Here is a 26,655-nt window from a genome sequence, read left to right on the forward strand (position 1 = left end):
GTGCGCTTCGTCACGGTTCGGCCTTCACCGGATCCAGCCGCCTGACTCCACGGCCGCTGCTTCTGGGACGCCCGCCGTTGTGTGGGACGTCTGGGTCGACGATGTCGAGAGGCTCGAGCTGCACTTGTGCGACTTGGCGGGCAAGAGGCAAGCTGAGTCGCAGTCACGGGCGGTGCGTCGCGCGTGACGTCCTCCTGGACCGGCAGGTCTCCAACCGTCTCTCCAGGGATACCGTCTCTCTCGGGATACTTACAGAGATTCCCACTGCTGTACCGCTCCTGCGCGCTCGCGTGGCCACCAGCACCTACGATGCTGTTGACTGTGATCGTGTCAGTTGAAGGTCAGAGCTCTGCTATCGTTGACGTCCTTGGGTAGAAGGCGAGTTCCACTATAAATGTGCTAATCGGTTTCCTAACCGGCTTCCGCATACAGAGCGGCGCACGTAACACGGTTACACTCATCGGTGATTCCATCCTCCTCCATATTCTCCGAGCCTCTGCCCTAATTTGCCTCGCTTTAGCTCGCATGTGTAGACTTGTAGCATCGTTCACCACTCAGTGGCCACTCGCCAAGTGGATCCTCGCCCACCTCCAAAATAGGCAATCCCGCCGGGCGGAACGCGACCCACGTGACACCAGATGCGCGCCGCCGTAGAAGACCGTCTTCCCCCTCGATTGTCGCATCGTGAGTCGCTATCCATGGAAAGTTGATACTTTGAGTCACAGTACACATCACTGCCTGCTGCTGTCAAGAAGATTGCGATGGATTGGTGGTGAAAGCCACCGGCTGTGAACGCAAAGTTGTCTCTAGGTGTCTGTCTCGAATGTGGACAACGCGAGGCTCGAGCTACTAGCTAGAGTACATCATCCCAGAACAAAACGTAACGCGACATCGAGCATTCAGTCGTGTAGCTCGTCCTCAAGACCCTCTATGATGGTCATTGCGTATACTTATAGGTTCCTGGGTGAGTTAGTTGTGCTACAAATTGCCTGTTGTTCTCGTCTCAGTGCTGTTCAACAGCCGTCACCTCCGGAACACCATCCGACCAAGTCACGCCCGCCGCCTGCGCAACCTTCACCGAAATCTCCCTCACAGCCCGTGCCTCCTCGAACGTCGCTCCACCGTGCTGCGCGTTGGCCAGATGCCATGTAATCTGGCGCGGCGCGTCGATGGCGATCAGCGCAGCGACAATGGCGTAGGAGACCTCCACCTGCGTCAGCACATCGGTCCCGCCATAAGTGATGCCATAGCCGACGGTGTTGCAGAACCAGCCGAGGTCTGGGTACGTGCGGTCGAGCAGGCCCTGCACGGTGTCCGCGGTCTCGCGGTACATAGAGCGGAATAGCTTCTCGCCGCTCTGCTCGTAGTCTGCGATCGTCTTCGTGCGGTCTCTGTACCAGTGGCCACATCGGATGAGAATTCGTCTATGGATAGATTACGGAAGATGCTCACCGGAGGACTTCCTTGGCCTGCAGTTCCTCTGGAGTAATCCCATGCAGAGCGATTAAGCTCTCTATGATCTACGGATCCATGGTGTCAGCCATATGGTAGCGGACTCGGACGCACCAAATCACTCACCCTCGGCACTCCGCTCAACAGCCCGGAATGCAGCAATGCCTCACGGATCTTGCTTATAAGCTTGACCCGCTGCGCCAGTCCCTCCTCGGAGTCCGCGCGCACGCCGGCCACAAGCTGGGCAGCCTCCAGCTCGTGGAGTACAAACTCAAAGACGATAGGGACGGCAGCAGGCTTCCGGCTCGCGCTGAAGGACACGGCGGCAACGATGTACCAGGGCTGGGTGAGAACTGCCTCTGGCGTAGTGAGTGGCGGGGAGGGGAAGGCAGACTTGAGAGTGTTAAGGAAGGATGTTGTTGCTATGTCGGCCATGTTGTGCGAGTAGTAGTACTGGGAGACTCAAGGCGGGGAAAGAAGAGGCACCGAGCAGTGGAACTGATTCTATGATATATTGATACGGGTCGGATATGGGAACTTTGCGATATCGTCCCGAAACAACTAGCGGAGCCGGCAAGCCGTCTCGAGATCGTCAATGAAGGACTCACCAGTCGGCGCACGCGAAAGCGCGGTACCGGTCTGTCGCGGCGCATCTGGCCATAGCGAAACTGATCGATGTTCCATTTGTACTAGGAGCGTCTACATATATACACTTATGTTTTGTGTACTTCAGTCTAGTCTCTACGTCCGAGGCCTCCCTATGGGGCTTGTCCGGCGAAGACTACGACACAATCACATCAGACCAACATCCGGACAAGCGTTTTAATAGGAGCGCACCTTGGACTCGGAGGCAATGTTGTGGGAGACCTCCACATCTGCCCAAACAGGAGAACGGCGAAACAAAGCATCGTACTTTACGGCAATTGCGATCAGATGAGACAGGTGGGGTGGCAGTACTGGTGTTGGTTATCGAGGTACTCATTCCGGATAGATTCAGACCGTGTTCGGTGACATTGGGCACCAGCGACCGTCACTTGCTATACGATGAGTATCGTTGGACTTTCAGCGCGCTCATGCTGCACTTTTCGGCTTGGATCATACGTGTGCACAATGCTTGCATGACAAGTCGGACCTACACACAATAGTGTGAAGGAAGCCACTCCGCAAACTGCTTTCCTAGAGTGGAGTTCAATCAGCCCAAACTGGCTGGCGGGACGTTGCGAAGGTACGTTCCAGGAATAGGCGATTCAGACGCATCGCATCTGACCTTCAAGCCAGCAGTGGCTACCCAAATTTGGCCCATTGTTGGACGTCTTGATTCCTCTCAAGTGGCCCATCATGCATCATGCCTCGACTAGTACTACCTTGAAGAAGCCACATGTTAGCCGGCCGTATCGAATCGATCAGAAGCACTCTGCCTCATGGCAGCCTTGACAGGAAGCGAGTGGCCGATGACGAGTTCGGCGCGCACAGATCCAAATGAAACCCTTGGGTCGGGTACTACCATCGCGCGACTGAGGTCAGTGAAGTCGCGCAACGCTGCATGGACCACGCACTGAGGATGGCTTGCAACGGGCTAGATGGCGTTGCGCGGACGCCCAATCGTATATCGCAAGGTCAGACTATGCAGCAGGCTGGGACGAGGGATGTGACGGGATTTGATGGGTCGAAAACTAGAAGGCGTCACCGCTGCGTGACATCACCGAACAATGTGGCTGCGAAACAGACCTTTCCGTGCACAAGGGAACTGACATATCCGTACACAAGCGGAATGCCATTCTGCGCTGTAGTCCATGGCTGAGTCGTTGTTGATCAACTGTGGCTCCAGCGAGCCACGCCCTCGTGACGCGTTCAAGACGCGATGGTAGACGCGTTATAAGAGCGAGTTGGGGACGTGTTTGCCGCATCCCCTCTTGACCTCAAACCCCCAGCATCCCCACTCCTCCCCTCGACTACTTCACCAGTCTAGAAATAGAAGAGACGGCGCAATGGCCAGAGACAAGCGCATGCTGGACAGCGAGGGCAGCAGTTCATCGGCGGCCGCCATGGCCAACCCTATCAAAAAGAAAGCAAGGATCGAGATGGGCAGCCCCGCCCGTCCGGTTAAGGCGCCAGAGACGCAAGTCGTCGAATTTGCATTGTCTATGCCGAAGAGATCCGACAAACCCCCACCAGGCATAGGTAGGCCCACTTCCAACGACGCCTGAGCCGCCCGACTTGACCTCCTCGATGTACAGCTATACAGGACGTACTTCCTGTGGCGGTCAAGCGCGACAGCTGGCCAGGTCTAGCTGGTTTCACGACATGGGTCCATCTGTGAGTGGGGTCAGCCCATTATATATAGAGACGTACACTAACACTTACCCGCCTATGCAGGGGCGATCACTTCAGCAGGGGCCATGCTCAGCAAGAAAAGGTCTGGGTATGTACACAGCCACCGACTTCGACCGTGCGTCTTGCTTACCCTAGTTCTGTGGCCCAGCACGACTATCTGAGGGATCGCTTGCACGGTTCTGGTGCCACTGTGGAAGTCGAGAATCTCGCCGAAGACATTGCCTCCGCGTGGAGCGACAGCACGATGCAGATTGATGACCTGTGCACTAACGGCCCCGATCCGCAAGAGGCCTATGACCCTGCGTCAACACTATACGGTGAGCATTGAAATAACGCAAGCTTGTATGAGCACTCACGCGTCGTCTGTTGGACTAGTTATTTGGCTGGGATACTGGGATACTTGGTGAGCCAAATCGAACATCCGAAATACCCAGAGCCACTGACATACCTTGTGGCTGTCAGCTATGAAGAGTGCGAAGGACCGAGCTATTGCGAGAGACAGCACGAGGGCCAATCCAACGACAAGTATGAGGACCAAACTGATGTCGACCCTGAAAATGGCAGTAACGAACAACCCAATGACAAGACAAGCGAAGAGTCTGAAGGCCACAGGGAAGACTCTCCTGACGACAGGGCTGACGACGAAGCTGAGAGCCATGTCCGTGATGGTCCCGAGGAGGTGGTCGACGACGAAGACGAGACAACCGATAACGAATCCGAGCAGGCCACCAATGATGAATCTGAGGGGACGCTGCAAGCAGAGGTTGAGCCCAAGGGGACGGAACTCATGCTCAAGCTACGACGGAGGCGCGCGCAGACGCCACAGCTGCACCCTGCAAAGGACCCTGAACTGGAGTGCTTGTCCGGAGCGATCTCGTTGATGTTCTCTTCCGCCGGCGAGTTATACAAGAAGGCGAGCGCGCGAAACTTCCTTATCGTCGACACACCTCCTGCGGACCGTGCGCCGGGCATAATCGAACAGGGGTGTTCAGACGATGCAAGATGGTTCATACAGTTCTGGAACGAACGCCTATATGCCGCTGCGCGAGAATTCGCCGGTGATCACGAAGACGTATCGCTGTTCGTGTTCTCGTCCCACAAGGTGTTGTCGGACTTGTTGGATGATCCGGAGGCGTTTGGATTCGCCGAAGAAGACCGAACAGAGGAGAACGGCAAGATATGGACGGAACATCCGCAATGGGGCATCGATGTCAGCGTCTCCGATGGTGTGCATCGACTATTGGCAGACAAGATCACACTCGCCATGTCGCGCATTGAACAAGAATGAAGGGCCTACGAGAATTGTATTTGACTACATCGCTGTGTATGATAGAAGGGGACAGTGGCTGAAATCTGTACAACGTTGAATATCAGCTTAGACTCTGGACTGCGTATAGAGGATCAATCTCGTTACTTACACCTAACGGTCACTTTAATAAGTCCGCACGACCGTGTCATGTACCAAATGTACCAACTTTGTGAGAAGGCCCAGGGCCACGCGCAGATCTATCGGTGTAGAAGTATGGTCAACATTCTTTGTTTCTCTGCAATCGGCGAAGAAATCCTGCCTTGTTTCGAGTCTTCGGATCGTCGACAATGGACCAGATGAAGTCAACAAGGTTCCGCTGGTGCACACAAATGTGTCCACGGCATTTCCGCATGTCAGCCGGTGCGCGTATGATGCTCAGCGGGCGGAAGTCGCGTTAAATGGTAAACCACGATGCCAACAAGGCGAGGACCTGCGACACGTCCTCCCTGCGTGCACCAAGAATCAGTCAACAACGGGCAAAGTAGAGCGGCAAGTACCGGTTTGATTCATACCTTTCGTCCTCGCTGGCGCTGTAGTTCGGTCCATCACGAGCCATGACGAGGGTCGACAGAAGTGGTGCGTCTGGGTTCAGGCGCTGATTGAGCCATGGCCAGAGCTCCCTTCCACCAGAGAGCCGGCGTTGTTGTCATTGTCGTCATCACCATCAAGTAAAGGATCGTCGCAGGTGGAATCATCGAGTCCATGATCCCCAGTGGCAGGAGTTCTGTCGAGGTCAAAGTCCTCATTCGACCGAAGAAACCGCGACAAGCCAGGGTCTAGCTCGGCGGTGAAGAACCCGTAGCAACGTGGTGTGATTTTGCCTTGAAGCGCGCCCTCGGTGAGCTGAGCTCGTACATCCGACCCTCCCGAGCGAATGAACGACAGCGATTCGGCCACGCCACCTTGACGCAGAGGTCCGGCTTGAAAGTTTCCAATGAGAGGGTCTTTAGTCCAGGGAAGGACGTCTTGCCCTGGCGTAGCGTAGAGAACCTTCGCTGCATAGACAACAGCAGATCTGCCGCAGCCAATCCGTTCGCCAAGCTGAAGAGAAAGATGGCCACCAGATGGCCACCGTGTTATGGCACTTCCACATGGCGATCCAGTCAGGCCTGGTTCGAAGCTCGTCATAATCGAAGTCGAGTTGACATCCTGGGAACGTTTTCTGCCTGTGAAGTGTAATAGTACTCGGAAGACAGGTGCCTATTATATCCAGAGTAGAGAACATGCACGGCGACTGGGTTCTATGTTGTATTGGAACGTTAACGGCAGTTATTGTCGATTTAAAGACCAAGTTGATGCCACGGCGTAGTAGTCTCGTCCACAAGTCGATGACTTCGTCGGGTTCTTTCTGTCATTGCCAGTCAAGACGATGTCAGGAGACACAAGTCAGCTCCGGCAGCGATGACTTGCGCCAACAGCTCGGACAGTACAAATGCAGAGGCAAGGTCGTAGTCGTGTATCAAGTCGCGTCGCGTCGTGGCGAGTGACTGGCAAGTGGCAACGACACGATGCACGTGGTCTACATAAGCGCCCACCCCGTTCAACTCTCACCGCGGGCAAACCAGGTTGTTCCAACTCCGAAAACCCCTACGAACATCAGTCCCGCCTGGGAACCTTTACGGACTCCGAATATTGTCAGAGCATGCTGCGAACATGATGCATTTCAGCCGATTTCAGCATGTTCGGAGGCCGAACATGCGTGTTTTCGGCGAACATGCTACGAACATGAGAAATGCGGGAGCATTTTCGGAGTCAGTCAAGCTCTCCGAAAAGGTTCCCATGGAGGACCGATGTTATTAGCGTTTTCGGAGCCCGAAAAACCTGGTTTGCCCGCGGTGTCTGGTCGCGGCTTTGGCAAATTGCAGTGAAAGAGAACCGCCTCCTGCTTATGCGTGCAGCTTTTCGTGCAAGATGTCTCGTACTGTATAGATGCGCGGAAAGATACGCCGCTATAGTTGACTTTCACAAGTCCTTCTGAGTGAGCCACCGCGACACAATTGCCTGTGCTTCTGCCGGTTTGTCATGAGGGACGTACATAACACGCCACAAGTCAGTACAAATTTGATGCACGAGACAGAGGTAAGACTTATCATATGTCCCGCACCAAAGACGGTCGCAAAGGTCAACGGGCCGACTGTCTTCGTCTCACCTGCCACGCTGCCATCCACACCCCAACTCCTCCAAGTCTCCGCCGCCCACGCATCGGCACCGTCCCACTCGAGCTTATCCACCCACATCCGATTCGCAACCCAGTTGCATTGCCAGTCATACGTGCCCGCATAAATGAGGATTCTGATGCCACGCGCTAGCAGGCTCGAGACGTAGTGCTGGGACGGGACTGCCCACTTGTCCAGATGTGCGCGGAATCCCGTTCCGACGGCGCTGCTACATGCAGTGAAGTTGTTCGGGGAAGAGACGCCGAGGAGGTTCCTGATAGAGGGATCATCTAGGTAGGCCTTGATAGCGGCGTTCTCGTTGTAGCAGAGGCTCGTGCCTTCGCAGGGCTGGGGAGCGTGTCATGTTGCAGGACTCTGTCAGACTATCAGGGGAGACCGGCGTACCTTTGAGATGTCGTAGGGGTTGCGACCTGCATAGTCCTTTGAGATCACCGTTGATATGTCAGCTCGTACAGGACTCACCGCTTGCCCAATATCCAGTGCTCAGTTCGGAGTCGCAGAGGTTCACGGCAGCGTTGCAGCCAATAGCATCGAATTGGTCGATACAGCTGTCATACATGGCTCGTTGGCAGCGTGGAAGCTGTTGCATTGTATGGAGTGATGAGCACAGTTTCTTCCACAAAGACTCGGGAAAGAAGGGACGTACTGCCATCTTCATCCGTACGCAAGTGCTGACCTTTTGGAACGGCACTTCCAGCGCCGCCGTGCCGCACTCGATCTCATATCTACCAGGATATAACCTTGCAGGCATGGCTAAAGCGTTCTCCGCTCAAATCACAAGGAGATAACACTTACGTAGAAATGTCTGTGATGCCGTTGCCAATCAGGACACTTTGTAGATTGATCGTCTCTCGCCCTTCGGCCTGCGCGAGACGGTTCTGGTCGTGTATGTAGCTCGCGAACGCAGGCAAGTATCGTCCTGCATACGATTCGCCGGATAGATGTAGCGGTCGCCCAGAAAACTCAGAAAATGTCTGGAAGAAGATATTGATGAAGGCATGCACGTTCCGAGCTGCTTCTTCCGTGGTCTCGACCGTCTCACCGTAGTCGGCGTAAGAAAAACCAACACCGACACTGGAGTGAGGTATTCAATATGCATCCCAGAGCGCAATTGCTAGCAGAGTGGCCTACGGCTGATCGAGGAAGAATATGTTAGCTTCCGCGTTCCAGGAGTATGGATTCCAGGTTGTGCGGTTGGGCGAGGTGCCCGTTATGTCAATCTGACATGGTCCTGCAAACGGTCTATCAATTGCGCGTCCGCTAGCGCATGGGCACTGACCTAGCTCCATGAGCAGACCCATTGACGACGAGCAGCCTGGTCCGCCGTTAATCCACATCATGACATCGTCTAACCACACGCTTGCATAAGTCAGGGCTCGACAGCCAACAGTGTACTCAATCAACCTTTCTGTGGGTTTCTTCTGCTCTCAAAGAAATAGAAGAACATGTGTTTCGCCCCATAGTCGACGTCTAGATAGCCCGTGTATACGCTAGTAGTGCTTCTCGTCAGCTTCGTCGCCGGAATACGCCCACTGACAAACGCACTCACTTCACAGTAGAATCGCAGAACTCGGTCTTCTTAACGCGTACTGCGTAGCCCGGGACGCTCTCGTGAACAAGTATGATGTACGTATCCTCCAACGCGAGAGATGGCAGGCGCATTGCATTCGACCCCGCGCTGATCCTTATCTGCTCCTGCCAGCCGGCTACACGGCTGAAACAGGTCAGTAGGGTAGCGCACAATGCCCATGAGTGCAAGAACATGGCGGTCAAGAGAAAGGAACCTGGCCGATAAGTGCAACCTCAGGCTGGATTTGGGCGAGATGGGCGTTCGCACGCGAGACTTCCAGGGACCAGCTCAAGCCGCGGGTTCGGCGGCGCGCCGATCATCACGTGGGTCGTGTGCTATGTACGAACGCCACAGACGCGTCCAAGACGCGTCATGACGTGACCAAGCGCGCCAGGACTCAGAGTTGTTGACTCAAACCTATGTAGATTGAATTTCGGTCGTTACATGTACATGAGAAAATACGTGCCTAACGAATTCACGATGAATGTGGTTTGCCAAACGTATCGCAGTACACCAAATGCCACTGTAGGAGGCCGAAGCGCTCGCGCTGTCGCGGTGAGCTACTCTGAGGTGGTAATCACCCACAGCAAGCTAGTGACAACCTACTGTACTGAGTTAGAGAGCTTGAGGCAGCCATTTCTGCGCGTCATAGCGCTGAATGTGAACCCAACAGGCTCCGATTATACTGTGTCACGCCCGAGCGCTGTCGAACAAACGATGATGTTCGAGAGACAAGAAGCGTCACCGCTGCGTGACAACAACTTGCGTTGTTGTATCTCCTTTCTTAGGACAAACGAGCTACCATTTGCGACGTCGTCCGGCATGGTGCACGCGGTGTGCAGCGGGTATCATTATGTACACGCCCTCGTGACGCGTTCAACACGCTGATGGACGCGTTAAATGGCCCGCGGTGGAACGCGTTCGCCGTACCAAACCTTGAGGAACCTTCCCTCGACTCGCCACCACCAACTTCGCTCATCTCCTCGCTTCACCGCCGTTAGAAAACAAGAGACGAAGGCACACCGCGATGGCAAGAGCGAAGCGGGCGTACAGTAGTTCAGAGAGCGGCAGCGATACGTCCACGGCGTCCAGTGCAAGTCCCTTGAAGAAGAAAGCACGAATGCTCATGCAGTTCCCAGTCCGTCCGAGCGTGGTGTCGCCAGACGGAGTAGCCGAGCCTGCATTGTCCACTCAGAGGCACGACCAGACAGAGCAAAATCTAGGTACGTTTCGCGCAGTGGCGACACGCGTTGACTTGTTTGACGGGCCGTTGCGCATAAAGTGTTGCGGCTTTCAATCAAACGCGACAGCTGGCCGGGCTTGGCAAGGTTCAAAACCTGGGTCCACATGTGCGTGAAAATCTGTAACAACTCTTCGGGTGTAGCACTGTGCTGAGACCTGGGGACGTACACAGCGGCGACTGCTTCAGTTGCAGTAATGATCCAAATGTAAAGCCTTGGGTACGTGACTCGCAGCCTGGGTCTTGATCGCGTATTGTACTGAAAAGCCTCATTCCGTGACACAGCACGAGCACCTGAGGGATAGGGTACTCGGCGGAGAGCCCGTGAAAGTCATGAATTATGCCGAGAGGATTGCATTCGCGAAGAGCGACATGCCGGCCCAAAGTGAGCAATTTTGTTTGGAACAGTCAACGTCGAGGAATCCCTGCGACCCCACAACGATGTTGTGCGGTAAGTACAAAGATGAGCCAATGTCATACAACGACTCACAGTTGCTTCTGTTCGGTCGGCCAGTCATCTGGTTGGGCTTGTATGATTGTTGGTGAGTTGCCTCGGGCCCCATACATCACGGCTGCGCACTTGGCTTACATCTGATAGCTACGAGGAGGTTCAGGATGACGAGGAATCTGAGGACCAAAACAGCAAAGAGTCTGAAGACCAGAGTGAGGACGAGTCTGGAGACCAGAACGAGGTAAAGTTTGAAGACCGGGATGAGGAAGAATCGGGCGACCAGGCCGAGGAAGAATCTAGAGAGACAAGCACAAACTCCGAGAATTGTACGACTGAAGACCAACTCAAAGACGGATCTGGGAGTCAAGTCGACGAAGGATCGGAGGAGACAGTTGGCGATGAATCTGAAGACGACAGTGACAACGAGTCCGAGGAAACGAGCGATGACGAATCTGTGGCCGCACCTCGAACAGAGATCGCGCCTGAAGTTCCTTCATTTGCGATCCAATTACGCAGGCCGCACGAAACTAAAGCCCCAGACCGCGCAGAGCACCCGGATCCAAATACGATAGCCGAGGAGTTGTCACCACTTTTTGCCTATGCACATAACATGTACGCGAAGGCGAACGCGCGAAGCTTCATATTCGTAGACGTACCTCCGGGAGATCGGGCACCGAGCATAGTCGAGCAGGGGGACTCGGACTTTGCGAGACAGTTCATACGTTGCTGGAACGATCGCCTCCTTGTCGCCGCGCGGGAGTTCACCAACGGCCATTCCGATGCGTCACTGTTCGTCCTCTCGTCCCATGAGATATTGTCCGAGTTGCTGGATAACCCAAACAAGTTCGGATTCGACAAGAAAGACGCGGCAGAGGCGAATAAAAGGATATGGATGAGCGAGGCCGATTTCTCCATCTCCGACGAGGTGCATCGGCTGTTGGGAGAAAGGATGGGGCACGCTTTGTCGTTGGTGGATGAATGAAGCTTGAAGAGGGCCGAGCCGCCATACCTATGAACCGAGATATATGACAGCGAGGATCAGATAGAATTGTTGTGATGTCTGCAGTATGTACAGTACTATACCTTTGTATTGAGGCCCCCCGTGGCAATGTCCGCAATAATTAGGTCCTGCAGCGAGGACTGAGCTCCACGCTGACGGTGAGCCGGTGACGAGCCACATCGGTAGAGTAGAGACTGAAGATCTTGAGCTCGCTGACCGGCGGCCCACCCCGTAGGATTATGTCCCCTAAGCAGACTCTGAACACGACCTTTTTGCGGATGGAAGGCGTTTTCCGACAGTTGGTAGTCTCCACTGATCACGAAGTACACGCATTCAGTGTAATAGATTACAGCCTGAGGAGACATATGGCGCTCTCAAGATTGTTTGCAGACCATGTAAGACCCCGAAAGAATTGAGCGTGGATGCGACATACCGGTTCACGCACGGCGTTCAGGCATACCAGTACCGGTTGCGCCACTTGCCCCTCTGCAACTCGCAGATGAGCGCAAGTTTTTCATCATCTTTGGGGCCATCGACGGTCGACCAGGCGAGGTCGATGATGTTCCACTTGTGTACGCATTTGTGCACTCCACACTCTTGCGTATGAGACGGCGCACGTATGACGTTCGATGGGCGAAGGTCAACATGTAACATGTACTTGGCGGAAAGATCGTCGAGGATGTCTTCAATGTCTTTGCTGAGTGCGGAGTCAGAACATGGAAGATGCATGCGCAGACGTTACATACTGATTGGATCGATCCCAGTCATCCTCGGCCATGCTGAATGTCCGCCCTCCACGAGCCATAAGAAGAACCGACAAGAGTGGTGCACCAGGGTCAGGACGCCAATTGACCCATGGGGAAAGCTCTCTAGCACCGGGAGGAGAGCCCGGGCACCGCACTTCATCAGGTCGGTCGTCGTCGTATAGAGGATCATCCTGGGTGGGATCGTCTTTTTCCCAGTGCCCTGGTGATGCATCCATGAAGTAGTCGTCGCCAGACCAGAGAGGAAAGGGCAATTGCCTAGGAGATAAATCGACGGCAAAAAATCCGTAGCAGCGCGGCGTGATTACACCCTGGGTCACGCCCTCGGGGAGCTGTTCCAGAATCCATGCCTCCCGAGCGAGCGAGCGACAACGGTTCGGCCGCGCCACCTTGACGCAAAGGTCCAAGTCACAAGATTCGTCGATGCGAGACGCATTGGGGATAGCTTTCACGGAGTAGACGACGGCAGACCTGCCACCGCCAATACGTTCGCCAAGTTCGAGGGAGAGGTGGCCACTGTTCTGCGGTGGTTCCACAGCGAGCCAGTCTGGTCTGTTCGCGTACTGTTCTTTGTCAAGGTCGTATTGACGAGCCGGAAAGGATTCCCGTCTGGCAAGTGTGATGGGACCCGGGAGGTGCGTGCCTCTGAGGGTTAGAGTCGAGAACATGCACAGCGACCGATCCTGTGAGAGACGAATACGTCAGATGCGCCGCTTCTTGTTCTCGTACCACCACCATCTCGCTTAGGCGCCCTTCGCCATGCCTTCGCCCTCCCCCTCCCTGTTTGACTATGACCCTCCCCTATCCCCCGAGAGCACCCCAGCCGCTCCTGCCTCGACCACTGTATCTGGTGGTGCCGCAGGTGGCACCACCGGATCCTCCTACGGCGGTCGTAAGACCCCGTACTCCAAACCTAAGGCGAATAGCCCATCTCCGAGCGAGGAAAAGGTCTCAGCACCTGCCCGAGCTCGGACTCTCTCGCGCCATGGCTCTGTCGAGGGTACACCACCCCCGGCAAGCCTAGCGTATGTACCGAGTAGCCTCCTCGAAGAGCGCGAACTCGAAATACCCCGAAGCTGGGCCTCCCCTATGGTGAGCCCTGCCCTTTGCCCCGACCAGCCGGCGTCTAACGCCATGAGGCAGCCGGAAGACCCCGGAGACCGCGGCATGTCCGTAGACCCCGAACTCCACGCCCCGCCCCTCGACTTCATAGCGAGGTGGCCGGAAGTAGCAACCACGTGGAAGTGGAATGAGGAAGACGCGCTTGCGGCCGTGCGCAGAAACCTCTTCAACATCCACGCGTTCCTTGAATCGGGCCGGTCCCAGTTCAAGAAACACGTGTCCGACGTCACCTCCGATGGGGCGGACCAATCGGGTCAATGGTGGCACCTCGCCTCCCAGGAACTCGCCAACGTCTACCGGACCTGGATTGACATTGCTCCAGCGTCTGCCCAAATCTTGTACCCTCCCGGGTCCGAGGTCATCGCCCAAGCTCTCTTCCAGGAGAGAGAGGAAAGCGCTGCGCTTCGCGCGCAGCTTAATAAGCGAGACGAGTGGAGGAAACCGCTCGCCAATGCCTTCAACCAGCTGTACGAAAGGGTACACGCTGACCACGACCTCATAAGCAAGGGAGTCCTCGCCACGAGTGACGAACTTAAGCGTGAGGTAGATGGCCTTAGGTCGACGTTGAAGGCGGTCTCTGGCCGCGTCGACAGTATCGCAGCAGGTCCGGCTTCATATGCCGCGGCCACCGCTTCTTCCAAGGGCAAAGGGCGGGAGAGGGCTCCCTCTCCGCCGCATGTCCACTTCGACGAGCAGAAGACGACGGATCCCCGGAAACGGAAGGACCGCCCTCAGACGCCCTCTGACGCTAAGGCTGCCCAGGCAGCTGATGCAGCCAAGGCTAAGCGCGCGCGCAGCCAATCCCCTTCGACGGCGACTGCGTCTGGTGACACCATGTCCCAGGCCATAGTCCTCGACTCTTCGCAGGACTGGGCCCGTCTGGGTCAGGCTGCTTCAATCGGAGGACTAGCTCCCTCCATCGGTTTAGTGAACGCGCTCGCGATTTCTAAAGGTCTGGAAGCTGCCGGGTACTCACGCCCTGGCGCTCCGCCTCCTCCTGGGCCCATCGGGTCTTCTGCTCTTGTCGCTCGTCCCGGACAACCGGCGACAGGGACGCCCTCCTCCAAGAAGCCGGTTCCGCCTGCTCCTGCTAAGAAGCCCCCGCCGATCCATGTGAAACAGGGCAACCCGGTCGAGAACTCGCGCTCCGTGCTAGTGCGGATTTTCCCCCACACCTTCACCGACATTGACTGTTCGTTGGAGATCCTCACGTCGTACATCAACGACGCTTGCCGAAGTTCGGGTTCGATGATGCAGGCCGCCTCGTCTGTACTCAAGAATTCGGGACGAGACGTCATCGTCAAGTTCGCCGAAAGGCCGACTGATGAGCTGTTCGCCGTCCTTCGCGAGAAGGTGACTGCGCTCCTTACCGCCCTCGCCGCTGAAAAGCGCCCGGGGGATCTTTTTCAGGCGAACGTCGAGCACATCCACGAGCTCACGTGCGTCAGTATCAAGACGCTTGTCACTGCTCGGGCCGTCCCGGGTCAGAGGAAGCTCGCCGACGTCACCATGGAAGAGTTCTGGCATGAGCTCGTCCGGTGTGCGGAAATCGACAAGAATACGAAGGCGTTTTTGGACGTCGTCGTCCCCTTCTCCAACTCTCCTCGCGCTACCGTTGAGAGGCAAGGCAGTACTGGACAGCTTAAATGCTTCGTCCGGGACTATCACAGCGGGGCTATTGCCCACAAGCTGGCTTCCAGAGACGTGCTCCTCTTCGGGACGCGTCATAATGTCCAGGTCTACAACGCGCGCAACGCGATGAAACCCTGCACCAAGTGCTGGCGATGGGGTCACGGTAGTGACCGATGCACGCAACAGAAGCTTTGCTGCCCCCTGTGCGGCGAGCATCACACCGAGGAAGCGCACGCGGCGGAGGCCTCGTGCTGCACCGAAGCGCGGTTCTGGACGGATGACCTCCCGGTTTGTCCCTCTGACCACCACTACTGCCCGAACTGCCTCCGGGCAGGCCACGGCCCAGCCAACCGGACCAGTTGCACGGTCTGGAAGCACAATAACGACAAAGCCTTGGTCTCACGTAAGATTGAGGCGGCGGAGTCACCTAGGCAGCAGGACGACCGAGTGAAGAAGGAAGTCCAGAAGTTAATCACATCCCTGCGCAAGCAGCGCGATGAGCGCATGCGCGAGGCCGACGCGAGAATAGCCGAAATGGCTGACGCAGCGATGGCGGACGCCCAGGGGGAAACCTCGGGGCCGTCTGCGTAATCTCACCAGTACGTTGCCTTATGGAATCACAACCGAACGTGAATGCTGATGCTGGAGGATCAGCTAACCCTATCCCTCCACGTGTTGAGCGGCGGCCCACCCCGACGCACTTTGACGACGAGCCCATCAATGCTGAGCAGCTCGAGTTCCTTGACCGGTGGCTTCAACAGCCTCCCGGAGTACCTGTAATCGCACCTGTACCACCACCAGTACCGAATGATAACATCCTTGACAATGAAGCTGAGCCTGAGCCGGCCTTTAATGTCAAATTTGTTTCTGCCAATGTGCAGAAATCTGCTGAGAATACGACTCAGCTCCTTGAGCGCTACAGAGACGCCGACGTCATCTGCGTGCAAGAGATCTTCTGGGGACATATCAAAAATGTGCCGTCCAGTAAGAAAAAGGACGGGGACTCGTATGAGAATACGACTGCTCACCGAAATTTCACGTGCTTCGGCGCGTCCTCCAAGTCCCGGGTTGCCACATATGTGCATCGCCGCTGGCGCGGGGCTAGCCCCCACATCATTACCGGATCAGCACCTCATGGTGACTGTCTCCTGGTCTCCTTCGGTACACCACAGGGCGCCTGCAATGTGCTCAACGTGTACAATGATAACGGGCCGAGCAATGTGATCTCTCACTTGCTCGAACACGTTGACTCCCTCCCGCCTATCACTTTGATGGCGGGGGATTTTAACCTGCACCACGTCGCATGGGACAAGGTGACACGCAACTGCAATGAAAATCCTCCTCACGGAGGTACAATTTCAGACTTATGGGACTTAACCACGGAGCTTCAAGTGCTCCTAGGAAATGACCCTGCAGCGCCGGCCACCTGGAAATCCAATAACCCTAGGTTGGCCGCAAGAACTCTTGACTTGGTTTGGCACAGACCGGACATCCAAATATTGAACTTTAAGGTCAATACCCACGCACGTCACCGGAGTGACCATGCTCCGTTGACGTGGGAATGGAATGCCGGTGATTCACCGGAGCCCGAACCCATAATTGCACGCGTAGGACCCGCATCCAACGAGTTCTGCCTAGCAGTTGCCAAGCTCATTGCTGATCTCCCCACTCGGTGGGAGACAGCTGATGAGCTACAGCGAACTGGAGATAAGCTGTACGCTTACATCCAGCGGACATGGAAGGGAAATGCGGTGAAACCCCAGCGCTCAGCCCGTTCAAAATCCTGGTGGAATGCCGAGTGCAGTGCCGCTCGCAAGCGCCAGATTCTCACATCTAAACAATGTGACAAAGTGCGAGGCCTTATCGGCCTTGCTCTACGTACAGTAGGCAGAAACGCTGACCAGTACAAAACTTATCATGAGCTCTACGAAGGGGCTAATAACCGACGCCGTAAAGCGAACAACTCTCTCCGCCGCGCTTCCAAAGGCGCCAAGCGGGAATTCTTCGACAAAATGTTGTCGAATTGCCATCCCCAGCTTATCTCCAACTTTGTTAGTTGGGCTAAGCCGAGGAAACTGGATGCCAGCGTGCAGATCAAGCGCGCTGATGGATCCGTTATCCAATCGCAGGATGAACTCCAAACAGAGTTTAGAGAGCAATTCACTCCTTCCATCCCGAAGGAAGTCGATGAGACAATTCTCGAAGAGTTCAAGCAATTCGAGAAGCGTCCCTTTAATGAAATCTCCATGGAAGAGATTGCGGAACATTTGGCTGACACGTCTAACACGTCAGTCGGAGGTGAAGATCACGTCAATTGGGAATGGTGCAAACGCATATTCCACATGATTGAAGAATTAAAAGATAAACAGGGGAACGTGATTAACACGATCAACTGGGGATCTAAAGTCTATTCCTTTTTCAAGGCATACTACAATGCGTGCATCCGACTGCACAAATTCCCTGACGTCTTTAAGAGGTCCATCACGGTTGTTATACCCAAGCCTAATAAGCCGGACTATAGCAAAGTCAAAGCATATCGACCAATATGCCTCCTCAGCGTGTTCGGGAAGCTATTTGAAAAGCTTCTTGCAATGCGTATGCAGTTCGATGGCCAGAAGTACGGCATCTTACACCCATGCCAATTCGGCGGTACTGTTGAACACAGTACGGTTGATGCGGGCATGCAAGTCGTGCACTTCGTGCACGAGGCCTGGGCCAGAAACATGACACCGTCCATGCTTCTGTTGGACGTGTCACAGTTCTACCCTTCCATCAATCACAAAATGATGGTGGAAATATTCAGAAAGCAAGGCTTTGCAGACGATCTCTGTGATTTCTTTGCCGACTACTTCGTGGGAAGGTTTACTAAATACCTATTCAACGGCAAAGTCACGGAGGCAACCGCTGTTCCACTAGGAATGGGACAAGGCTCGTCACTGTCACCGGTTGCATCGGGATTCTATATTGCCCCGGTGTTACATAAACAATACCCGGTCGGGAAACCGATGCCGGGTAACTCTTCCATCCAATTCTTTGTGGACGACGGAGGGATCTTGGCTGCAGTTCCTCGGAACCTATCCAACCTCACCCAAGTAGAATTGAACTGTGTCACAATACAGGTCATATTCCACTCCCTAATGCTGGACCTTATCAGGCTTGGGTTATCTGCGGAAGCGGACAAACTCGAGTGTATCCATTTCTGGAAACACCGAGATCCATGGCGACCAGACCGGCCCTTCGGGCCTGATGTGGTGGTATCACTTGGGAACCAAACCGTCAGGGTGGTCCCCTCAGCGTCTATGAGATACCTCGGGTTCTACTTCGACCCGAAGTTGTCATTCAAATCGCATGTTCGTTTTTATGCATGCAAAGCGGCTAGCACGGTATCATCGATATCAATGCTGGGTAACTCTCTCCGCGGATTCACTCCGGCTCAAAAGAGACAACTATACATAGCGCATGTGCTTCCGCTCATTTGCTATGGTGCGCAGCTCTGGTGGAAGCCGGGCTGGAAAGGAATTGGGTGGATTCTTCGTGAATTTCACACCGCCCAAGCTCGCGCTTGCAGATGGATCACGGGGTGTTTCCGCACCACGCCCATTGGAGCAATGGAATCACTGGCGGGCCTAGTCCCCTTAAAGGAAAATATCACCCGATACATGGAGCGCTACGCGCTTCGTCTTCGAACATTAGGCGAGGGCCACCCCACAAAGGCGATCCTTGGCAAGGAATGGGTTACTTCCCAACTCAACGTTGTTATGCCCTTTATCGAGGGCAGCCGCAAGGCATCTCGCACGCCGCTAAGGGCGTTTGCAAAAATTGCTGAACGAAGTAATGAGGAGTTCTCCCACTACAGCGACGCTTGTCGACCTGGAGACCGGCTCATCGATCTAGATGACAACCGAATCCAGAAGATGTTCTTCAGCCGAGATAAACGAGACCGGCACAAGAAGCATGACGACCCTCCTCCGAAAAAGAAGGATGGAAAAATCAGCAAGCAGTTCAGAGCGTGGATCAAAGACACCTGGACTCCCCGCACCTTCGATCTTATCTTCGATAAGAACACTTTAGTGATGTGGACTGACGGATCCGCACTCATTGACCGGGACAACCCGGACAACACGCGATGTGCTTCTGCGTGGATTATCACAAAGGAACTTCGTAAGGTTGCAGAAGGCGCATTTAGCGCCGGACGCGCTACTAGCTACGATGCCGAGGTTCTTGCCTCTGCGAAGGCAGCCAACAAAGTCTGGGAGCATGTCGAAGGCAGCACAGAAACACTCATCTTCGCAAGTGACAACATTGGTAACTTGCAGAAGATCATGAAGCCGGGTAAGGGTCCAAGCCAGCTGGCCGCCCTCATGGCAAACCAGGAAGCTGCACGCTTCCTGGAAGGAAGGCGTGATCGAAAGGTCATCTTCTTATGGAGCCCATCACACGTGGGCATTCTTTGGAATGAAGCAGTCGACAAACTCGCTTCAGACCTTGTTAACGATCGGGATGTTCCGATTGCTGATATAGTTTCCTTTTCTTTTGCCCAGCAAGGCATCCGAAGGGAGATGTTACGCGCGTGGGCCCGGGAATACAAACACCCGGACCATGTACAGAAAGCCAACGTTAGAGGGGTCCCCGACCCCTCTATCCTATCTCGCCCTAATAAGTACTTGGGCAACAAGATGTGGTGGCATAAGCAGCTAAAGCCATCCAATGTCCGTAACCAATCGTTCTTATTTAAGACGAAAGGTCTCAAGTTTAGTAATCAGAAAACGGCGAAAATTGCACGTTTACTGACTAATCACTTCCCTTGCGGGGAATACCGAGAACGGTTCAAGAAAAATGGACCAATCAAATGTTTGTGCGGACGCGGCGGACATAAAGAAACCCGCGATCACATACTCTTCAAATGCCCGTTTTGGATACGGGTTAAAAAGCACAAGCGCTCTCCATTCATCGGCCCGTTTGGGTGGAAGCAGCGACATGTGGACACCTATTACAGTAGGACCCAGCGAGGCTGGGCCCCCAGTGACATCGCGGATTTCGCCTATATGAATCCATTAGCAGCCACCTTCGAGTGGGCAGAGATCCTGTCCAAATGTAAGGATGACGAAACTCGCGGCGACATGCTTACCCTTAATTGGGCGCGACTACATGCCCACACAGTTTGGCGCCAAACACAATGGCTCAATCTGAAGGGGCGTATTGAGAAGGGAGGCATCCACGATAAGCCTTTTTCTAAGGATCACGATGACGTCATCAAATTCTTTGATGAAATCAACGACAAAGCTGAGATATTTGCTCAGCATCTTTCATCACAGTGGGAGCACGACAAAGAAGTGCTTGCCCGGTTTGATGCTATGCCACGTCATGTGGTAGACGCCGGTGATGTTCCCGACGAGGAGGTGGATGAGATGTTGCGTGTCCTAGACCGACATCCTCTGCCTCGTATTGATTCGCTTCTAGACTCGGCGGCTGGCCTTACGGCTGACGCCAGTCAGTTGTCAGACGAATTCGTACCTAACCGGTCTCCTGTTGGACAGCCGGGCGATGCCCTCTGGTTCACCCCGTCACCAGGCGGGTGAATGCGTCGAGGGACTCTCTATTATTATACTCTACATGTGCCTATGGTGTACGGAGTCTAAACCCGGTGAATTAAAAAAAAAAAAAAAAAAAAAAAAAAAAAAAGAATACGTCAGATGTTACTCACGAGAAACTGCAAGATTTGAGACCTACCGTTTCCGGAACTAGTTTGGCATACGATGGAGCAGTTTGCATACTACCAGGCAACAGAGCGAGAGTGAGGAGAGGCGAGTGGGAGACAGACGCAGTGGTCGGTCGTCGAGCGATCGTGGTGGCGCCGACTTGAACATACTGTAGCACACGTGACTCACTTACCCCGATCATGATCCTGCACGCCGAACGGGGCGTCTGCCAGATTATCAAGGTCCTTTGAGCTCGTTGCACGCTCTATATCATCTCTAACTGGAGGCATGGCTACCTACCGGTCTTCTTCACATTCCAAGGATTTCAACGGAGCAGGCAGGGCGGACTGCGTTCTGCTTGCATCCCCCGCCGCCAACAACCGCGAGAGTCTGAGACTATCCAGGTCCTTCAAGTGCCAATTGCGAAATATGCTTACCGTGGAACTATTGCCTGCGTCTGCGTGCGTGAACGCGTGTGCCGGCTCGTGGTCGCTGAAGCGCGGCTGACCTGCGTTTGCTTGCGACTCACTTAGTATTACTATTGCATTGGCATAGAACTCTCGTACATGACATATCTCGCCGTCGTGCGCGGATCATGGCCGCAATAGGGGATACGATGTCTCTATTAGCACCAGGCAATACAATACGGGTACGTTGCTGATGAACACCATCTCGTCTTCCGAAACGATAATACGAGGCATCTCCTTTCCTGCAGCACGACTTGTCACAAGAGAATGCCCTCCCTTTCTTGCGTTGTATCTGCTCACACGCTAGGTGATATCTGTTGGAGTATGAATAGACAGGTACTGTCGGGCTATGCTCGGCAAGGCCGAGAAGACATCTCACCCCTTGGGGCCCGCCAAATGCGACTGACAGATGGTCAGTGCGCGAGGGACCACTGGTGCGCTGAATCTCTCCGTTACTATCTCCTTCAGTCCATATCATTGCCCAGTTGTTGCCTGTAGACCATGTCTCCCGGCAGACTTAGGAGCCAACACTGTCCTTGTTGTGTTACCTTGACGTGAGAGTCTGAGCACGGTCAAGAGTTGTGGCCGAGCTATTTGTCCCCACTGATATGAACCCTCAGACATAGAAGATCATGTTCCGACGTCAACAGCAGCGATCCGAACCTCAGATGGTCAGATTGAGTTCAGACGATGCCTTCGACCCGCCCGCTCTCAAATCTCCATCCCAGCCACTGCCCCGCGAGATGCTTCCACCATCCCTGCACCACCACATGTGTACGCGATTTGTCCTCCTAACATCCTTACTGCTCTCGCAGGTCGTCTCTGCCGGTACAACAAATAGGACTATCGATGATACACATGGGGACTCTGTTACCGGCGTGTTACCGACCTACTCAAATAACTGGAACTACGGTCCTAACTGCTCTTTCTGTGCCATTCGCCCGGATGCGAACGAAACCTTCGACGGTACATGGCACGACACGACTTCAAACAGCACGGACCCCACGCAACCCTCAATGACGCTCACCTTCGACGGTACGTTTTCCAGTCGTTCATCTCGCGCAGTAGGGGCTGATTGGCCGACCAGGAAGCGCTATCTCGGTATATTGCATCCTCGTCAACAGCGCTAGCTCTCCCGACATCGTGACGTTCACGAACGTCACCTTTGAGCTCGATGGGGCTTCGGCTGGTACCTACAACCATACCGCAGATCCAGCTGCCAATCAGTTCGAGTACAATGTCACGGTCTTCAGCAGAGAGGGACTCAGCAACGAGACGCACACATTAGTCATGAATACAGTGCAAGGATCCTCATCATCCGTCCTGCTGTTCGATTGGGCCATGTACACGTAAGTCCCGCGCTGCATCACAGTAAAGAACTCCCCAAGCCAACCATAAGCATAATGGCGTAGCTTCGATGATGACGATGATAATGACACGACCACGACGAGTCACAGTAAGTGCCTTCAACGTCTCCTTCGGCTTCCTCTCTTATATGTGAACGAAGGTTCCCGGGCCGGGGCGATTGCCGGCGGCGTACTCGGCGGCGTCGCCTTCATCGCGCTCTGCTCCCTCCTCCTTGTCTACCTCCGGAGAAAGCGTGCGGCGCAGCATGCGAAGAACGAGGTCGGCCGCGCAATCGAGCCCTTCGTCGCGCCGCCATCCCCCAAAGAGCGCGAAACAATCTTACTCGAGCCGTTGTATGCTGGCGACGAGCCCGCGCTCCCGTTCGTAGTGTCAGAGAAGTCGAGTGGCACGATGAGCTTCACCCCGAGCGGTACCTCGCCCACATATACCCTGGAGCGCGAGGCCCGAGAGCTCCGGCAGCAAGTGGCGACCTTGCGCGCAAGACGATCGACCGCCAGCAGCACGGTGCCGGGCGGCACGTTTGCGGAGGAGAGCTCACAGCGGGCCCCCGTGTCTTCTGGGATGGCGGGCGATCAGGTCGAGGAGGAGCTGAGAGGAGAGATGGCAGCGTTGCGGGAGGAGATGGCGCAGCTGAAGGCGGAGACGCGGGGTGAGCCGCCCGCATATGAGTGAACGCGAGCCACGGTCCCTATTACTGCTTGTCCTGGATTTAACTCATTACACTGATCGGTATGTTTGACAACTCTTGCCGTCGCGCAAGGATAACTGCGGTAGCATAGATGAGCATAAGGCAATCAAATTCGGGTAAGCCACTTACTGTGAGACAACCATTGTCCTAGGCAGTTTGTCGCCCCATCAAAAACAACACTTCCCGCGTAAAAGAAACACAAACACAAACCATTCTAAGCACGAGCCACACTCTACTGTGGCCACGGACGCGGTCACGAGCGTGTTCAATGCCCGGGCGGGGGCGCGTTCGCCGCACCCTGCCTCTTGTCCTCCACACCCATCCTCCCCCAAGCGCAATAACTGCTCGATGCCACACATAAAGCAGGCACGCCGCCGCGAGAGCAGCAGCTCTCCGAAGGGTTTCACGGGGCTCAGCCCCTTGAAGAAGAGAGCGAGGCACAGCGTAGGGAATGCGGCCCGCGTGAATGTGGCTCCAGAGGACAAAGCAGTCAAGCACGCCTTGACTGCATTGAAGGTGGTGAACAATGCAATCCCGCCGTCGGGTAGGTCGATATTCGTTGGAGTTCTGCGGCCCTGCCCTGATTTGCTCCTCGATTGTAGGTATCCTCCCTGTGGCGATCCAAAGGAAGGCCTGGCCGGGTCTCGCGGAATTCGAGACCTGGGTCCATTTGTGAGTTGACTCATACGCCACCTACCTCGTGGTGCTGACTCTGCGTTCGTACGCAGCGGCGATACGTTTAGCGTTGACGATGAAGACGTATGGGTACGCACCATCTACCTCGCGCCACAGGTGCACGATGGTTGACTTTACATCGCGCTTATTTAGCATCGTCAACTGAGAACACTTCTGGGGGGACAGTCGGCCACGGCCGATGTCAAAGTCTACGCAACGGATGCTGCGAGGGTCGAGGACGACGTCCCCGACCAAGTTGGGCAAGTCCTCGGTATCCAAGCTTCTCCGAAAGATGCTCTTGACCCTGACAAGACACTCTATGGTGAGCGCGCACGATCTCGGCTGTAACAATGTGCTGACGTACTCTGGCCGATAGTTTTCTGGATGGGGTGCTACAACTGCCTGTGAGTGGTATGATCCGCACGTTTGGCGTTTTCAGCGACTGAAGTCCTGACAGGGAACCGGACGATAGCGAAGAAGGTGGACTCGAGCACTTGGTTGGCATGCTCATTGATCATGTCCAGTTCCTGTACTCAGCAAACGCGCGCTGTTTTCTGATCATCGACGTTCCTGCTGTCGACCGCGCGCCCGCACACTGGGAGGACGCAGACCGGGTCCGTGGCCAGATCTCGGACTGGAACGAGCTCCTGCGTGAAAGTGTATGCGCGTTCGCGGAGGAGGAGGAGTACTCGGACGTTTCGTTGTTCGTCTTCTCCTCGCACAAGATGCTTTCCGACTTGCTCGACGACGTCGAGGAGTTCGGCTTCGACGAAGAAGACGAGCGGAGGGTCAATGGGAAGATCTGGGTCGACAGAGAGGATGTGACTGTCTCCAAAGAGGTCCATCGCCTACTGGCGGACAAGATGCAGCTGGCCATCACGCTTGCAGAAGAATGAATGTCTCCGGAGAAAGATTACGATACGTACTGTCTGCGCCGCTGATATCCTTATTCGTGAGCGAAGTACTGTATGTGATGTATACTGTGTAAAGTAGCGGTAATCAGCTTGGCTCGACGGCGGACAATGTAGGCTTTAGCGTACATGTGTATATGATATGGTCCTTCATGGCGAATATGCATCGCTGCATCCCTAGCGTGATTGAGCCATCCGAGACCCGAGCACGTCGTTGATTATTCCTCTAGCCTTCCTGTCATTGTCGGTCAACTTGGCGGAGCGTGACGTGGCTGCCAGGCGTTGCAGGGCGGAAGATGGTCTGCTTGCCGACGTCTCTGGGGGTCTGGCTGGAATGAGGACACGTCAGCGCGCGGTTGCGACGCGTCGACGCGGCGGATCGCATGTGCACAGTGCAGACCCTCCTCCAGAGCTGGCGTTCCTGCCAGAACACGCGTTGGACGCGTCTGTGGCGCTCACCAGAGACAATTGATCGGCGCCCGAATTGGCCACATTGACCTCGCGCAGCCACAGGCTGAGGCTGGGCCACAGCAGTCGCTCAGTGGCTGAGCTTGGCTGAGTCGTCGGGGATGACTGATGCCGCCGGGGCCGCGCCTAGTGTTTCTGCAGAGGCGAGTCAACTCGCAACTCGCCTCGACTCGAACCCCCGAGTTGCGTAACTCGCTGATGGAGAGGCGAGTCGAGTTCACCCCCGAGCCAACTCCGAGTTGCTAGGCGGGGTGCTGAGATAAGGGGTACGCACGCATATGATTGGCCGGCAGCCCCCACTGCGGTCACGCGAATGCGTTCAACGCGCTGTACGCGCCGCGTCGCGCTGGAATTGGCCACCGCTGTCGCTATGGTCCTCCGCAATGGATCGAGGAAAACCGGGACCCCAGCGAAGCTGCCAGTGCACGTCAATGGATGATAGAGGCTGTGCGTCCGATTCTCCATACTAACGCAATTTCAAGTGACTAATTCACGCTTATGCCCCGCTGCAGATGCTCGAATATCGCATGGACGAACAACTTCGTCGCCGGGGGCTGGCGAGACATGCTAGTCAAGCCTCAACCCGGCGTAGCGCAAGCTTCCCAAGAGCCGCGAATATGGCCCACCACAGCGGCGCGGACTTGCCGGTCTGCGTCAGTTGGCTGCGCGCCGCATCGAACGATCCGCCTCAATGCCGACCTCGTCTGCGTCATCCGGGTCAGACTCTCCTGCACAACCCAGCGGCCCCGAAACCCGGCCAGCGACACCAGAGCCTGGCGAGCCAACGAACAACGAGAACGCGACCTCGAGTGCTCAGGCTGGTGTTCCCGAGAGCGGGACCAATGAGGCCTGTTGCCTCGACTACCAAGCTGTCAAACTGGGATTAGAGAGGTACCTGAAAGATAACAACACTGACACAATTGACGAGGGTGCAGACCTCATCGATATTGGGGGGTATGTTTGAAGGTTCTGTCAATCACCTGCCGACGATCAGTGCTGACTCGGACGCGACAATTCATGTCAGGAGCGGAAGACGGAGTACTCGTATATGTATCGTGTCGCACTCGACGTGCTCCCTGCTCAAGCACCCGCGGTCACTTGCGAGCGGATGTTCCCGTCCAGCAAGGAGACCGATACCCTCCGCCGCAACAGACTGTGTGACTCACCGGAGGTCATGGAGGCGCTACAGATCCTCAAGTACTTCTACAAGCAAGAGCGACTTCACTTCGCGTCGTAGCTTCTCGCGCGCGAGGACGACTACACGATCGAAGGCCCAATCACTGAGGCGGTGATGGACGAGCTTTGACGAACTAGCCAATACGTTGTTC

The 26,655-nt window shown here is 55.1% G+C and overlaps 9 protein-coding genes across 9 annotated transcripts; 5 read left to right on the forward strand and 4 right to left on the reverse strand.

Moving 5' to 3' along the window:
- Positions 1-867: 867 nt before the first annotated feature.
- C8Q71DRAFT_200828 (uncharacterized protein) lies at positions 868-2,165 on the reverse strand. The gene is made up of 3 exons (XM_047916957.1): positions 1,579-2,165; positions 1,453-1,520; positions 868-1,391 (listed from the first exon to the last, which is right to left on the reverse strand). The coding sequence occupies exons 1-3, from the start codon at positions 1,885-1,887 to the stop codon at positions 1,004-1,006; spliced, it is 765 nt and encodes a 254-aa protein (XP_047783427.1). The 5' UTR covers positions 1,888-2,165; the 3' UTR covers positions 868-1,003.
- A 1,275-nt stretch (positions 2,166-3,440) lies between these two features.
- Positions 3,441-5,074, forward strand: C8Q71DRAFT_719959 (uncharacterized protein; the record flags this gene model as incomplete). The annotated part of the gene is made up of 6 exons (XM_047921326.1): positions 3,441-3,633; positions 3,690-3,768; positions 3,829-3,874; positions 3,935-4,103; positions 4,162-4,189; positions 4,249-5,074. 6 exons carry the CDS (start codon positions 3,441-3,443, stop codon positions 5,072-5,074), a joined length of 1,341 nt encoding a protein of 446 aa, XP_047783428.1.
- Positions 5,075-5,409: 335 nt separating this feature from the next.
- On the reverse strand, positions 5,410-6,413 carry C8Q71DRAFT_200882 (uncharacterized protein). The gene is made up of 2 exons (XM_047916958.1): positions 5,608-6,413; positions 5,410-5,541 (listed from the first exon to the last, which is right to left on the reverse strand). The coding sequence occupies exon 1, from the start codon at positions 6,221-6,223 to the stop codon at positions 5,684-5,686; it is 540 nt and encodes a 179-aa protein (XP_047783429.1). The 5' UTR covers positions 6,224-6,413; the 3' UTR covers positions 5,410-5,541; positions 5,608-5,683.
- Positions 6,414-6,936: 523 nt separating this feature from the next.
- Positions 6,937-9,109, reverse strand: C8Q71DRAFT_732610 (peptidase S10 serine carboxypeptidase). Its single transcript, XM_047922268.1, has 10 exons — positions 8,822-9,109; positions 8,677-8,762; positions 8,552-8,620; positions 8,404-8,503; positions 8,068-8,346; positions 7,919-8,012; positions 7,735-7,852; positions 7,657-7,682; positions 7,186-7,599; positions 6,937-7,126 (listed from the first exon to the last, which is right to left on the reverse strand). The coding sequence occupies exons 1-10, from the start codon at positions 9,034-9,036 to the stop codon at positions 7,058-7,060; spliced, it is 1,470 nt and encodes a 489-aa protein (XP_047783430.1). The 5' UTR covers positions 9,037-9,109; the 3' UTR covers positions 6,937-7,057.
- A 1,198-nt stretch (positions 9,110-10,307) lies between these two features.
- On the forward strand, positions 10,308-11,563 carry C8Q71DRAFT_201096 (uncharacterized protein). Its single transcript, XM_047916960.1, has 3 exons — positions 10,308-10,533; positions 10,597-10,624; positions 10,681-11,563. Exons 1-3 carry the CDS (start codon positions 10,416-10,418, stop codon positions 11,513-11,515), a joined length of 981 nt encoding a protein of 326 aa, XP_047783431.1. The 5' UTR covers positions 10,308-10,415; the 3' UTR covers positions 11,516-11,563.
- A 46-nt stretch (positions 11,564-11,609) lies between these two features.
- On the reverse strand, positions 11,610-13,027 carry C8Q71DRAFT_201088 (uncharacterized protein). Its single transcript, XM_047916959.1, has 3 exons — positions 12,280-13,027; positions 11,967-12,230; positions 11,610-11,906 (listed from the first exon to the last, which is right to left on the reverse strand). The coding sequence occupies exons 1-2, from the start codon at positions 12,963-12,965 to the stop codon at positions 11,984-11,986; spliced, it is 933 nt and encodes a 310-aa protein (XP_047783432.1). The 5' UTR covers positions 12,966-13,027; the 3' UTR covers positions 11,610-11,906; positions 11,967-11,983.
- A 33-nt stretch (positions 13,028-13,060) lies between these two features.
- On the forward strand, positions 13,061-15,518 carry C8Q71DRAFT_903490 (uncharacterized protein; the record flags this gene model as incomplete). Its single annotated transcript, XM_047928822.1, has 2 exons — positions 13,061-13,389; positions 13,441-15,518. Coding segments are annotated over exons 1-2 (2,079 nt in total), but the record flags the coding sequence as incomplete, so codon positions are not given.
- Positions 15,519-21,849: 6,331 nt separating this feature from the next.
- Positions 21,850-23,257, forward strand: C8Q71DRAFT_852951 (uncharacterized protein; the record flags this gene model as incomplete). Its single annotated transcript, XM_047926880.1, has 4 exons — positions 21,850-22,252; positions 22,305-22,560; positions 22,630-22,673; positions 22,725-23,257. 4 exons carry the CDS (start codon positions 21,850-21,852, stop codon positions 23,255-23,257), a joined length of 1,236 nt encoding a protein of 411 aa, XP_047783434.1.
- Positions 23,258-23,963: 706 nt separating this feature from the next.
- C8Q71DRAFT_732643 (uncharacterized protein) lies at positions 23,964-25,344 on the forward strand. Its single transcript, XM_047922269.1, has 5 exons — positions 23,964-24,038; positions 24,102-24,270; positions 24,325-24,352; positions 24,406-24,923; positions 24,984-25,344. The coding sequence occupies exons 3-4, from the start codon at positions 24,333-24,335 to the stop codon at positions 24,842-24,844; spliced, it is 459 nt and encodes a 152-aa protein (XP_047783435.1). The 5' UTR covers positions 23,964-24,038; positions 24,102-24,270; positions 24,325-24,332; the 3' UTR covers positions 24,845-24,923; positions 24,984-25,344.
- Positions 25,345-26,655: the final 1,311 nt, after the last annotated feature.

Source organism: Rhodofomes roseus (assembly GCF_022264815.1).
Source record: "Rhodofomes roseus strain CIRM-BRFM 1785 chromosome Unknown C8Q71scaffold_2, whole genome shotgun sequence".
NCBI lineage: Eukaryota > Fungi > Basidiomycota > Agaricomycetes > Polyporales > Fomitopsidaceae > Rhodofomes > Rhodofomes roseus.

Bases quoted from the DNA above. Each gene is read 5' to 3' on its own strand.
- C8Q71DRAFT_200828 (XM_047916957.1), bottom strand. From the start codon at position 1,887: ATGGCCGACATAGCAACAACATCCTTCCTTAACACTCTCAAGTCTGCC. The intron at 1,521-1,578 runs GTGAGTGATTTG...ATGGATCCGTAG, and splicing joins TGTTGAGCGGAGTGCCGAGG to ATCATAGAGAGCTTAATCGC. The intron at 1,392-1,452 runs GTGAGCATCTTC...CCACTGGTACAG, and splicing joins CAGGCCAAGGAAGTCCTCCG to AGACCGCACGAAGACGATCG.
- C8Q71DRAFT_200882 (XM_047916958.1), bottom strand. From the start codon at position 6,223: ATGACGAGCTTCGAACCAGGCCTGACTGGATCGCCATGTGGAAGTGCC.
- C8Q71DRAFT_732610 (XM_047922268.1), bottom strand. From the start codon at position 9,036: ATGTTCTTGCACTCATGGGCATTGTGCGCTACCCTACTGACCTGTTTC. The intron at 8,763-8,821 runs GTGAGTGCGTTT...AAGCACTACTAG, and splicing joins TTCTGCGATTCTACTGTGAA to CGTATACACGGGCTATCTAG. The intron at 8,621-8,676 runs GTTGATTGAGTA...GCGTGTGGTTAG, and splicing joins CAGAAGAAACCCACAGAAAG to ACGATGTCATGATGTGGATT.
- C8Q71DRAFT_201096 (XM_047916960.1), top strand. From the start codon at position 10,416: ATGAATTATGCCGAGAGGATTGCATTCGCGAAGAGCGACATGCCGGCC. The intron at 10,534-10,596 runs GTAAGTACAAAG...TCGGTCGGCCAG, and splicing joins CCCCACAACGATGTTGTGCG to TCATCTGGTTGGGCTTGTAT. The intron at 10,625-10,680 runs GTGAGTTGCCTC...TACATCTGATAG, and splicing joins TTGGGCTTGTATGATTGTTG to CTACGAGGAGGTTCAGGATG.
- C8Q71DRAFT_201088 (XM_047916959.1), bottom strand. From the start codon at position 12,965: ATGTTCTCGACTCTAACCCTCAGAGGCACGCACCTCCCGGGTCCCATC. The intron at 12,231-12,279 runs GTATGTAACGTC...CTCCGCACTCAG, and splicing joins GACTGGGATCGATCCAATCA to CAAAGACATTGAAGACATCC.
- C8Q71DRAFT_732643 (XM_047922269.1), top strand. From the start codon at position 24,333: ATGGGGTGCTACAACTGCCT. The intron at 24,353-24,405 runs GTGAGTGGTATG...AAGTCCTGACAG, and splicing joins ATGGGGTGCTACAACTGCCT to GGAACCGGACGATAGCGAAG.